General features: G+C 37.0%; 1 protein-coding gene across 1 annotated transcript; it reads left to right on the top strand.

Moving 5' to 3' along the window:
- The first annotated feature begins 1,412 nt into the window (after window positions 1-1,412).
- Window positions 1,413-14,550, top strand: plekhg6 (pleckstrin homology domain containing, family G (with RhoGef domain) member 6). Its single transcript, XM_043261728.1, is given in 16 exon segments — window positions 1,413-1,546; window positions 3,198-3,390; window positions 4,443-4,574; window positions 4,649-4,801; window positions 5,403-5,498; window positions 5,721-5,771; window positions 6,127-6,276; window positions 6,742-6,803; window positions 6,805-6,850; window positions 8,599-8,748; window positions 9,269-9,403; window positions 9,484-9,603; window positions 9,694-9,823; window positions 11,068-11,183; window positions 11,510-12,960; window positions 14,090-14,550. Coding segments are annotated over 16 exon segments (3,258 nt in total). The 5' UTR covers window positions 1,413-1,445; the 3' UTR covers window positions 14,262-14,550.
- Window positions 14,551-14,555: the final 5 nt, after the last annotated feature.

Genomic DNA, 14,555 nt, shown 5'->3' with positions numbered 1-14,555 from the left:
AAAAAAGTTTGTTCCATGCAGTTTTTAAATGAAGGTTTTTATTATGAATGGAAAACAAAATGCGTTTGCCCCCCTGTTAAAACATAACTGTGGTTTATCACACCTGAGTTCAGTTTCTCAATCCACACCCAGGCCTGATTACTGCCACACCTGTTCACAATGAAGAAATTAAACAGGACCTCCCTGACAAAGTGAAGCAGACCAAAAGATCCTCAAAAGCTACACGTCATGCTGAGATCCAAAGAAATTCAGGAACAAATAAAGAAAGTAACTGAGATCTGTCAGTCTGGAAAAGGTTATAAAGCCATTTGCTAAAGCTTTGGGACTCCAGCGAACCACAGTGAGAGCCGTTATCCACAAATGGAGAAAACATGGAACAGTGGTGAACCTTCCCAGGAGTGGGCAGCTGACCAAAAGTACCCCAAGATCGCAGCGACTCATTCAAGAGGTCACAAAAGACACCACAACAACATCCAAAAAACATTAGGCCTTACTTTTGGGAAAATACTCTGTGGACTGACGAGACAAAAGTTGAATTTTTTGGAAGGTGTGTGTCCCATTACATCTGGTGTAAAAGTAACACATTATTCAGAAAAAGAACATCATGCCAGCAGTAAAATATGGTGGTGGTGGTGTGATGGTTTTGCTGCTTCAGGACCTGGAAGACTTGCTGGGATAAATGGAACCATGAATTCATCTATCAAATATCCTTAAGGACCATCTCTTTGTGACTTGGGTTCTGCAGCAGGACAATGATTCAAAACACACCAGCAAGTCCACCTCTGGCTAAAGTAAAACAAAATGAAGACTTTGGAGTAGTAGCCTAGTCAAAGTCCTGACCTGAATCCTATCTAAATGCTGTGGCATGATCTTAAAAAGGCAGTTCATGTTTGAAAACCTTCCAATGTGGCTGAATTACATCAATTCTGCAAAGATGAGTGGGCCAAAATTCCTCCAGAGTGCTGTAACAGGATCACTGTGACTTATCGCAAATGCTTGATTGCAGCTGTTACTGGTAAAGATATCCCAAACAGTTATTAGATTTAGAAGGAAGCACCTAAATGTACTTAAATGTTACCATGGCATCATGTTGATGGGTTTTTCTTGGGTAAGCACCTCTCAAATCCTACCAGTATAATAATTTCCTTATTGGAGGCAAAATAATATCTTTCTTCCTTATTTTGCATGCATGTCTGTGTGCATGCTTGTCTTTGTGGAACTAAACCACAAACCTATCATCCCTGTCTAAACAATTATAACCTTACACGTTGTTATGTGCCTGTGATCAACAGCTGGTTGGTTGTCAATCACATCGGAGAGTGCTAATGTCTCAGTCAGGTTTATCTTCTCAGGGTGCAGCCATGCCTCAAATCTAAGTCTGAAGAATCTGGTCTCGCTTGCTCAACCTGTTACGGAAGGAAGGGTTAAAAGAAAAACGATATAGAATGACACAGAGGACTTCGAAAGACAGACTAAGGAAGACGAGAGGGACAGAAAGAGACCTTAAAGATGTCTGTGTGAGGGAAATGGACACAGTTAAATCCAGGTATCTGTTGGGGAATACTTGCCTGAGAGCGAGTGTGTGTGTGTGTGTGTGTGTGTGTGGTAAAGGAGATTGTCTAAAACTAGAATCACATGTATATAATTAAAGAACTACGACTGTACTGTGAATCTAGTTTCACTTCAGACTTTGACTTGCTGATATAAATTGCATTTAAACCTGCTTTTACAGAACTTATGTTGAATTCGTTTTCAAAAGTATGCGTAATGACATTTTGTTCGTGGTTATTCAATGTTATGTCCGTACGGCATTTGCAAGCAGTGTATGTGCATGTAAATGGATGTGTGTGTGTGTGTGAGTGCTCTGGGTATTTTACCCTGAATTGATGGCTGATGATAATGTTGACAGTCAAGGTAAGTCTGAGCGGAATTGGTGTGTTGCCAAAAAGTGATGTAAAACGTGGGCGGATATTCAGATCTTTCTCAGAACATGTGTGCGCAAGTCTCCTGAATCACGCAGCAGTGTATTTTATGCCCGTGAGAGGGAAAAATGACTCACCTGAATTACAGTGAATCGTATGAATCAGAGTTGGCGTTTAAGAATATGTGCGTTCGTAAGGTTCAGATTGTCTGTGTTGTGTCTCTTGTATGTGGACACCTGGCATGCAGTGTGCGTGCATGTGCGTGCATGTGTGTTTGTTTAAAACGTACATTCTCTGGAAATTATTCGTCTGAAGTGAGCTAGGCCTTCTTTTGGGGGACTAAAATACTTTTAAATGGACCGTTTTGGGAAAAGTCACTCTATAATTTAATAAAAAATAAAAAAAAACGAACAAAACAAAACTATTATTCCCAGAACTGCCTGTTTGATGCTTCAGCGTTCTGTGATATTTAGTTAAAAGAAAGAAAAGGTTATGCTAATTCAGCAGAAAACGTCTTTTTGTTTTCTGTTTGTAGGTTTTAACTGCATATGTATTAACATGCAATAAACATAAATATAAAATATATTTGAATAATTACATTTAATATTTGTGCAATATACTAATTTAAAAGAAAACTATAGTAAATTAGAATAGTATGTTATATTAATATATTTCTGCAATTTGTAATACTAATAGAATTACGTTATACAGTAGCATTATACAGTATGGGTTTATTATAGGTTAGGGATATGGTTTTGGTTAGAATTACCCCATATGTTTACATTTAACAAACTTTGTCTATGTTTTGCAGTCCAGAAGACGACCTAAAGATTACAAAACCTCAGTTCACCTACAGAGCAGAAAAAAAATAAATTATTATTAAAAAGGTTTGCACAAGTGTTCAGATCGAGGGGGTAGAAGACATCATTAGCTCAGTATAAAAACAAGATACGTCAATGGAAAAAGATAGCAAACCCACCATGATAGAAAAACAAGTGTGTGTGTGTGTGTGTGTGTGTGTGCTGGGCCAGGTCATGAGATGTGAAATGTTTCGAGATTTAAAGGTCACAGTAGGCTTCAAAAGTCTGGTATCAGTTCCTTCTGGTTGTGGTTTACAGTTTTTTGTGGGTTTTAAATTATGTATTCTGCGCAGCACTTTTTGTGGTAGATTACTCAATGCTACTATTTTCTCTTCTACATTTCCTGTTTATTGTTGCACTGTTGTTGGTCTTATCCGCTTAATCCTCTTATTGCAATCCTATCTGTGTCAATTAGTAATCCATCAAAAGGACCAGAACTGAGCAATGTCATGGCCCCAGAGGAAACTGCCAGCAGTGACAAGAGTGACAGACAGCGGGAGGAGGAGAAAGAGGCAGACACAGACACCCCCGACGGACCTGTTGCAGTACCATCAGTCGCTCAGAGGAGGGCACAAGAGAAACACAGATACAACACTGTGGGCTACCAGGTACTCAGTTCATCAGATTACAGCACTGGAATTTGATGGCTTTATGCAAATGCTTTCATGCAGTATAATCAGACTTTTAATGCATCATGGTTCAATGATGTGACAACCCAAAATAGGCGGCATGGCATAGGCGGCATGGTACGGATTTGATTATCCTGATTAAGAAAAAAGACCTCATTTTTTTTATTTGCAAAAACTCATGTGTTGCAACCAGCAAAGTCAAGTGGTGCGACCAAGGTGCTGTAGAAAATCAAAAAAGGAAATTATTTCAGGACTCTTAAAAACAAGATGTCAAAGTCATAAGGTCAAAGTATTGTGTGGTACACCTTACCAACCTGGAGTGCCAAATAACTATATATATATATATATATGTATATGTGTGTGTGTGTATGTGTGTGTGTGTGTATATATATATATATATATATATATATATATATATATATATATATATATATATATATATATATATATATATATATATATGTGTGTGTGTATGTATGTATGTATGTATGTATGTATGTATGTGTTATTATTAAATAATAAATAAAATCTTTAGAGCAATTATATTTTATATATCATCATTATTCATATATTACTAAATAATTAGGCTAATAAAAACACACAAAAAAATTACATTACTTTTTAAATTACTAAACAAATTCACAAAATACTGTAATTTGGTCCTCCATATCCCTCTCCCCAAAAACTGTATGTGCTAAAACTGAATGGGATGTAAGTTTTTCAAACGTATATACATGTATAATCCCTGGAAAAAGATTCCCAAAGCTCTCTAAAGTTCTCTACTTCCAGTTTTTAGCTATAGGAACACATATAGGAGCTACAACTCAATTGAACGGTTTCCTCTGCTTTTATTCAGCAGTTCACACTTCACTTGACCAGAGAGGTGCATATGTCCTCAAGTCATTCAGTCAGAACAGTGAACAATGTCCTTTGTTGGTTCGGGAACAGCATTTGTATCAGTCATGCTATGAGGAATGCGTTTGTTTGTTTTTGTTTTTGCTTGCGAGGAATTGATCAATTTTGATTGCCAGAAAAAGAAGCAGAGGGCAGCTGTGGACTTTTCTACAGTGAGCAAGGGAACATCTGCTGGGGTGAAGAGCAGAGGCGCATTAAAGCAGGCACTTTTTAGCCAGGGAGTGTCTGACAAAAACGGAGCTTTAGAGGTAGGCTTAATTCATTTTATTTGCCTGAACTGGTTTATTGTTCGATACATGGCTATTATTTCAATCTCTCCCAGGAACGACCAGGTGGTGCACAGGGACAGGTGGATGCGCTGAAACAGGTTCTGGATTTATTCAGTCTACCTGAGGACCTGAGGTGGACTTGGGGGGAGGGAGGGACTGAAAAAGCACTCGAAAAGAGCTGGACAGACATAGTGGACTCCCACGAGGTAACGGGTTCAGGCTACAGTACACAGATTTGTCTGTTAAACGCCTATAAATATTTTTTTTGTCACACTGTACAACGATAATTACCGTTTTGCGTTATTGTAAACGGTCGGAGTAGCTGTGGGCGTTAATAAAATACACACACAAAAAAAATATTGCTAGCTTCCGGTTTTAGCTTTATCCCTTCTAGCCACAACCAGGTAACAGAGAGAAGGAGGAAATACATTCGCAATTTATTTCTGCAGAACCCCTATGGGACGACGCTTTTTCGTTTTTTTGCGTACTTGTCAATACGTGACAGTTTGTTACTTGTTTACGTTTTGGCCAGTTGGTTGCCTGTGCGACTTTCACAGATCACGTGTAGCCTTTAATATGAGCTTACGCCCCAGACTGTTATGGTTTAATAATAATAAATAAATAACGTTTTTATAAATAATAATAAACATCATAAGAATTAATAGGCTTTTTCAACTTATAGTGCATGTGATTGCAATCATACCCGGATGTAACTGATTTAAAAACTAGAATCAATCAGAACACAGAAGTCGTGTTGTGTATATGTTGGAGTACTGGTAACGTTCACTGTTTTTCTCTTATTTCTAGGCTATGTCTAAAACCCAGCGACACCAGCAGGAGGCGCTGTGGGAGCTTATTAATACTGAGCTAACCTACATCAACAAACTCACTATTGCTAAAGAAGTATGTCATACTTTTTTTTTTTAATTTATTACATAATTTAATCAGATACTTACAATCAATTTACCATAACAACAAAAATTGTAATAATAGTGTATGTTTATGCTGTATAGATATTCTTGAACTCGTTTTCTCAGTCATTTGTATTTTCATTCATACATTTTAAATGTATTATTTACGCTCTTGCTAAAGCTTTGGCTTATGCACGTCCTCTTTTACGCACAGCTCGTGATGGCAGCACTGTCACACTGTCACAGAAACGGATTCCTTCAAGAAGTATGTGCCCCTCGTCTCACCTTTCACGTTTACATGGAACCTTTTTCTTAAGAATTGACCTTCTACAGTCATTCTCAGCGTATCTGAATGGCAGGCAGACAGACGCTTGTGACGGCAGAAGTGAGGTCAAATGATGTGCCGCTCAGTCATCTGTCTGAAGTCACTCGTTCTGTTCATTTTATAATCTAGAGCATTACCGCTGATGTCAGAAATGGAAACATTTTGTACGGACAAGATGGAAAATAATTTTGCTCTGCTGTAAAGCGTGTGGGCGATACCACCTGCATCAATTAATCTTTTTCCATTACTGTCTCTTCTCTTCTTTCTTTCTTTCTTTCTTTCTTTCTTTCTTCAGGTCAGCCCCACAATGCTCTTTTCCAATCTTCCCTCTATCCTCGATGCACATCGACTCTTTTGGCATGAAGTTATGTATCCAATGTTACAAGAGGTCCGTCTCACTAGAAGACCCTTTGACCCTCTCAAACTCGAGGCAGGATGTTTGCAGGTATGATACAACAACAGCATAACTCTCATGGGACGCTCATGTTCACCCCTCTTTCTCCAGATACTTGTCACTTTACTCTGCACTGGACAATTTTGCACTAGTCACTTTACATTGGACATTCACAAAAGACACTTTACACTTTATATTTTATACTTTATATTTTATTTTTATACTTTGTATACTTCTTCTTTATATAATTGTTTTGTTAAAAAAAAAAAAGAAAAAAATATATATATATATATATATATATATATATATAATATATATATTATATATATATATATATATATATATTATATATATAATTATTATTATTATTATTTTATTTATTTATTTTTTTGACGCTGGACGGTTGTAAAAAGCATGTCGTACCATGTATGTGAAAAATAAAATTTGAATTTTATTAACAACAATCCCTTTTTGCCCTTTTCCCAACCTTTTTAACTAAATTTTTGTCCGTTTCAGTTTCCTGAGCGTTTTCCTGCATACTTTGAATACTGTTTGGAAGAGGAGAGAAATGTGGATTTTACGGAGACAGCTTGACACAAATCCCCAGTTTCACACTTATCTTACGGTACTGAAATCACATTTATGTTAAAAGCGTGGAATTATCCTATTGGGAAAAAAAAAAATCAAATTTTCAGACAGAAAATGGCAAAAACATATGATGCTTAAAAAAAGTGAAAAATCCCACCTCTGATTCCATCCAAAACCACTTTTTGAACACCACTAAACTGATGAAATTCTAGTTGTTTTAATGACGGGTCATGAATTCAGTGCGCCCCAATCTCAATTTTCATTCCAACGCCCAAATGAATAATGGCGGAGCCATTTGTGAAAGTGAAACTGCTTTGTTCCAAAAGATGACACACCTAGAAATCAGTGGTTAAGTTATATTTACAACACCGTTCCAGAACAGTTCAACCTAAATATTAAAGTGTGTTTTTACGGAGGACTGATTGCTAAAACCTGGTGTTATGTTTACGAGGCGTAAACATAACAGTATTAATTGATTGTACTCAGTAATTATGCCCCCAATGGATGCAATAAATGCCTTGTTTGTACGGCATGACATTATTCGGCCAATCACAATGCACTGTATAGCTGGCCAATCAGAGCGGTTCTCGCTTTTTTCGAACCATGAGCTTTGTACAGATTGACCCATTTCAGGAAGGCGAGGCTTAGAAGAGAAATCGTAATAGTATGCAGAAAATAATGTGTTTTTTTTTTTTTTTAACTAAACTGCATAAACGCATTGCATTACATTTTTGCCGGCAAAAATGACCAACCTTTTAAAAATTGCCAGTAAATGTACCATTATGGTATATCGTTACCAAATCTTGAATTCCGTTGTTTTGTCAACATATTTTCTTTCATTTAGCTCAGGTTTTTTGTTATTTTTGGAACTGATCATCGAATGAGCTTTTGGCAATGTTCTCCATGCATAACCACAAATCAACGGAGCATACCACCAGTTAATTGCAATAATAATAATAATAATAAAGTACACAATTTGTGCTGAATAACATAAAGAAAATATTAAAAAGCATGAATCCCACATTTGGAAATTAGTAAGACATTTATTTTGTAGGCTGGTTGTTTTTGACTATTAAATATAACAAAGTGGATAAAAAAAAGTCCCTCCAAAAAGTAAAAATATTTATTTATATATAATTTTTGGGAAGCCCAATGCAATAACATTAACTAGCATTTTCAAAAAATCCTCTCCGGATCTTAATGTGCAGAACATGCTCTGAACTTTAAAAGGAAACTTTTTTTTTTTTTGTTTGTTTACGTTAGTTTAAAAAAGACATGTAAGCTTAAATAAGGCTGGAAAAAATGGCCAAATATAGACCTAAAAATGGGTAGCGAGGTGTGAATATGTTTTCCACATCTCAGATGTTTACCACACCGAGTTCCCCTAAAAATGTTTTTTGCACCAGTGGACAGTATGCAAAGCAAGCAGGGTAGAAATGACTGTGAGATCGCCCGCCTTTGTGGTGGTTTGTGGTAGGTTATGGGGGTGTGCTGTTTCCTGAAGGGTACATAGTAGAAATAACTGCACATTAAGCCCTGAAATTGCTTGCATGAATTCACTTGATCTTCAACTGACTAGCTGTACATTTAAAATAAAAATCAAAGGTCTGCATTGACATCGACGTACTAATGTGTGATCATTTAAGCCAAAACGTTTTATTGACGAATGAGTTCGAATGCACATTTCAATCCACAGATGCACATGACTATAGATTACAATCAAATATGTTGCACAAAGAAGCATGCGTGCTTTTTTTGTTTACCTTGATGTAATCTGTGCTGCAGTGGGTGGAGAATCATCCGCAGTGTGGGCGAATGAGACTGGGCGACATGCAGGCCAAACCACACCAGAGAATCACCAAGTACCCTCTTCTGCTGAAAGCCGTTCAGAAGACCACAGAAGACCACCCCACCAAAAACACACTTGAAAGAATGGTAAGGCTGTGCGTGACATAACTGTATTACATCATTTCGTTTGCACTGTATTATGAAAATGACACAAGTAACTGTCATTTTTAAAAAGCGTCAGCCTTTGTGTTGCTGCATTACCAAGGCAAGTTTATTAATATATCGGATTTCGTACACAGTGGTAATTCAAAGCGACAAAATAGATCCTTTAAGGATTTGAAGCATGATTAAAATGAATTAAAAAACGGGTGCAAATACTTGTTAAAATGCTATTAAATTGTTATTATGAAAAGAATAAGAAATATGAAAAAGGCACTTTCACTAGTTGGTCTTAATCACAGTAGTATTACTTGTGAAATATCATGATCGTGTCAGACTAAAAACTATGAGAAAAGTCAAGCTCTTGAGCTGCATTGCCTTTATCGTCTTTGTAATCTCATTCGGTCTCTCTTGAATATGAGCTGCTTGCACAGTCTTTATTCTCTCATTGAAGTTAAAGATAAGGATCTGCCCTGTTTCTCACTCACTATCTCTTCTTCTCCTGCAGTTGTACAGTGTCAATAATTTCCTAGAGTCTATTAATGGCTATTTGCAACTGAAAGAAGATACTCTGGCCCTCTCTGTTGCTGCTCAAAGAATAGAGGGATGCAAAATAGAAGGTCTGAGTGAAGAAATAGACAAGGTAAACATACATCTTGAATAACCATAAATTGTATATACTTTGATATATATATAAGGCTAACGAAACGGTCTCAATAACAGTATGTTCGTGAGTGCTGCTGCTTTGATTTGATGAGCCCAGTGAGGGGGGTGGGGCCAAATGTCATACGGAAGCAATTAATGGAAGAAACTTTGAAGGTCAGATTAAGAAAGGACACCAAGGTAAGTGAAAAGACAAACAAGGTACACGTGACGTATTAATGGTTTTTGTATTGACCTCGTCATTTCAGCATTGGTTTCTGGTTCCTTTAGGAGCTTGTGGTCCTGCTCTTCACTGATGTGTTGCTGATGACCAAAACGCAGAAGAAATCGGACAAGCTGAAGGTAGTGCGCCCCCCTCTGGCTCTGGAGAGAATACACTGCATTGAGCTCAAAGATGGATGTGAGTGATCAACAACTCCTACATTTGATAATCTCACCTGCCTCGCGGAACGATTTAAACTCTGTGGGCCATATTTTCGTGCCCTGCTCACAATGCTTTTGGAAACGCATTCTGAAATCTATATATACCTCATACTTTAAACTGCACCAAAATATGTGATGCATTATATGTATGTGATCATATGCACCGCATTTTTAGGCAAGAAAAAATGTAGAATAACTGAAAACATACAGGTAACAGGAAAATAGAAAAAAATGTAACCCTAAAACACAATGCAATGGGTGATTTTTAAATGTTGTCGCTAAAATCAGTTCCTTTTTATATTAACAAAGTATGGGTCTTTAACAGATCTTATATACAATGTCATCAAAAAGTCTGAAAGTCTAGGATTTAAATTTTCTATTAAAACAAATAAGCATATTTAACATAAACACGTTTTAGTATCATTCATTTTAATTAAACTAACTAAACTGACTATCTAACTAAATATTTAGGAGTTTCCCCCTTTTTAGGTCACTATATAAATTCTCCTACACTCCTACAAAAGGTCATGTTTTGTTGAAGACTAAGATGTTTGATCATGTTATCCTGGCTTTATGCCGCTTAAATGTTTTTGACAGCACTACTTTTGACCTGTTGAATTAAGTATTGAATTCATACTAATATATAATGCAAACTTTCACTCAAATTGTTGTTTATACAAGAATATGAATTAATTATTTAAAAAAATTAAAAACTCAGTAAGCCTATATGCATATAGAAATGTTTTTGTTCTAGAAATGTTTTAGTTATATATACTGTAATGCAAAAGAGTCTCAGAAAGCAGGAATAGGATTTAATTGCCAATTTAATTGGTTTTAATAATAAGATGACCGCATGAGGAAACCATTGCATAAGACAGAACTAAAGCCTAAAAGTGTAACATGCTTCAGCAAAAGCACAGAATGCATTACTTACAACCAATCAGTTTCAAAATGCACATTGATTTTCCACATGGCAAAGGCTTTCAAATAGTTTTACGTAATAAAGCATACTACTCTTGGCATGTCAGGGCACAGCATGGCGTATTACTTGATAAGCTGGTTTTTGATTGTTTTTTTTGTTTTTTTGAGAATGGCTCGACTTAAGGTGTGTCAAATACCTGCTCATGATGAAATGCTTATTCTGGTGCACGTTATTACCTCAAGAGAATCTTTCTTATAAATATGTATTATATGAATGTCCGTTTCTGCTCTGTCTGCTAGATTCGTTTGTGCTGGTGGAGGTTGGTGATCTAGGTTGCGCCGTCAGTGTGAACTTCCTGTCCACACCCGGTCCAGACAGCTGCGCGTCATGGCTGTCTGCTCTGCGTGAGACTCAAGTACGTGCATTCCTCTTGCAGCAAACACACTCCACACCAGTGCGACAGGATATACAAGCCCCACCCTGAAGAAATGTCCCTAAATGAATTCTTTTTACCTTCTACTTTAGCCACGTTCCTCGAATAGAGTACAAAATAGAGTTTGAAAAGCTTAAATCGTGAAGTCATTTTTTTCCCCTTATGACCCAACTAAATGTTGACCGTATCATTATCATTGTATCATTAAAAGTGACTTTTATATATCATAATAGACTTTAGGTGCAGTACTGTGTCAAAATGTTAAATATAGTTGGTAACTATAAACTGTTTTTTGTTGTTGATCACAGGCAGCTTTAGAGACCTTGAGGAAAAATGAGACCAACAAAATAATGAAGACAACGAGCACGACGGAATTGGGTGGTTCTGAGAAACTTCCCATTCAGGACGAACTTTCTGACAAAGTTATACAGGATCCTGATGGCCAGTCTGTATCTGATAGATCTGATAGTGATTTTGACCCAGCTGAGGTGGTGAGGCTATATCCTTCCTATAGGCGCAAGTCTGAGACAGAAATGTTGATTGGAGAAGAAGAAAGTAAAGTTTCAGAGGATAGGAACTCTCCACTGCTGGGTCAGTCGAATGATCAGAGTCAGTCAGCTCGTGAAGAAGTTGCAGCTGGATTAAAAACTGAAGAAGGAAGAAGTCAGTTTGAAGATGAAGAGGCCCCATCCCAAAAAGTATCAGAAAGGCGAGTTACATGGAAACATGGACGACATTCATCTGTAAATTCTTATGATGTTACACAACAACACTTACATGTGAAAAACCAGCCGAATGGATCATACTTGTTGATGCCAGGTGGCGATGTGGAGAAAAATAGCACTTCAATCCAATCCCTGCCAAGCACTTACACATCAAACAAGCTTCCAATAACTGCGTCAACGTATGGGGCAGGTGCAGAAACAGGAGAACCAATGCATCAAGATCCAGAAGATGACTCTGAAGAAATTAGGAGGAACTCTTTGTACAGTCAGTCAGGAGAAGATGATGGGTTCCTCACAGAATCAGGGAGGTTCTCCAGGAAACTAAAGTCTCCTCGCCTTCGAAGGAAACGCCTGAATAATTTGCAACCATCTGTTCCCTCAGATATTTCTAGAACAGATGTGAATGGATCGGAATTTCCTCCCAATGCAAACTTTAGTGGAAACCAGAGAAGAGGATCCAACCCTACGAACGGTTTAGAACTTACCTCCAATGCAAACTCCAGTGAAAACCAAAGAAGAGCATCCAACCCTTGCATTAAACCCCAGGATTCCCACCGAGTGCTAAAGCTGGGATCTCTAAAAAACAACCATGGTACGTTATGGAACGTTCCTGAAAAAAGACCCTCTGACCCTCAGACGAGTGAAAATGAACCAGTGAAAATGAAACCAATCAAACTGAAGACGCAGAGGAGCGCCTCCATCCCGGAGATAAGCTCCTCTCAGAGTTCTCAACTACCTTCTCACAGACGCAGCCCCTCGCCCCCACCAGGCCTGGACCCCCAGCTTCACCCTTCTCCTCTCCAGGACCTGCTGCAGAGGGCGAAGGAACGAGATCGAGGACTGGGAAAAAGAGAGGCAAAGAAAAAAACTTTATCTCTACAAAGTTCTCCTACTGTTTCCCACACTCCTTCGCCGTCAATCAGTGAAGGAGAGAGAGAGGCAGAGAGAGAAGAATCATCAGTAGCTACTATGATATCTGCTCGCGGATGGAGAGAGGGGAACGTGGATGGAAGTGAGGATGAGATGAAAGAGAGGTGAGTCTTATGTTGTCACCTCTTCTCTGTGAGTCAATGCTAAATGTAATCTGAAAGCACAATCTGAAAACAGTTCTTAACAGGGTTGTATCACATGTTTTTTCTTGATCTTCTGAGATGAAAGAGTTTGTTGAATACATCAGATGCCGTCATGCAGCCTTTTTTTTTTGGAGTAACCGTTCCTGTACTTATTCTAAAAATGTAAAAAATTCAAATCCCAACCTAAAATATGTTGTATGATGTTGCTGTTGTTCTCTAGTTATTGGCATTGAATCTCAATTATGAAATAATATGCAAGATATGTGATAAATATATGCATAAATATAAAATCCTACTGCATCTGTTTATACAGATGTTTCTACTGCACGAGTTTAAAGCTGTGAATGTTTGTTTATTTGTGTGTGTGCAATTTTTTTTTGCTTAAGATATAAATATTCTTTCCTTTCAAATTAACCCCAAAAATAACCTTAACTGTCCAGTGGAAAATCGATCATTTTCATTTTAAGTATATTTGTTCCGTTTGAGAGAGATGACTGTAGAGAACTCGACAGTTTCGTGTGCGTTATTTCTTCTCTCTGCCCACACGCACAATTCATCTGTGAACTGTTGCATAAAATTCTTTCTAAATTATTACTTTCAAACCTTCCCTGGAAATTGTATACAGATTTGGCAACATCGTTGTCCTAAAATGATATATCAGCACTTTTGGATTGCAGACAAGTTAGTTCTTCGTAAGGACCATTAGGAGTCAGGCTTTCCCCTGAAAAATAATAGCATTCAATGATACTGCACTTGATAACATTTCAAAAGCCATGTAAGGCCATAAATCAGATACATTCAAAATGTACGTGTTACAAAGACTTAAAAGTGGCATGAGTTGCATCAAAATGTCATGTCATATTTTTATATGAAAATAAATAAGATGAAAACATTTAATAAGCTGAAATGTCAACTATTCAATTACAGCCTCAAATGTCAACTATTCAATGGATTGGTTTAAATAAATAAAAAAAAAATATATATATATATATATATATATAATTTTACAACTTTTAAAAATGATTATCTCAGCGTCGACAACAAAGGATGTAAGACATTAACCTATAAACCCCTGTTCTCTGCCTTGAAGTAATAAAGAAGGCATCAGTGTGGACTGGCCAGGCTGGTGTTTTGATGATGAGGAGGTGTTTGACTTCGAGGACTTTGAAGATGAAGACTGGTTTGACAGGAAGCTGCACACAAATGAGCCCCGGAGGTCAGAGAAGAAATCATCAGAGGAAACTGAATGTAGTGAGGTGTAGTCTATTAAATGTGTAAAAAAAAAATAAAAATGTTTGGAGAAATGTAATGTATAAAGTTCTGTTGTGTTGTTTAGTTATTATGTAGCATGACTATTATATAAATATATTTGAGTGATACATACAGCCAGCACATGTTTTTTTTTATGAAAGATGGATTGTATATTGTTATTATAATATTTACTTAAATGTATCTGTGTACAGATTGTTGTCTCTGTATAGCGATACCTGTTTATAATATTTACTGTGCACAAGAAATTAAAATAAATGAATACATGAGAAATGTAAAAAATTTTC

This window comes from Puntigrus tetrazona, chromosome 16 (assembly GCF_018831695.1).
Source record: "Puntigrus tetrazona isolate hp1 chromosome 16, ASM1883169v1, whole genome shotgun sequence".
NCBI classification, from domain to species: Eukaryota; Metazoa; Chordata; class Actinopteri; order Cypriniformes; family Cyprinidae; genus Puntigrus; species Puntigrus tetrazona.
Note: the sequence above shows the minus strand (reverse complement) of the source record. Positions and strands in the feature narration are given on the sequence as shown.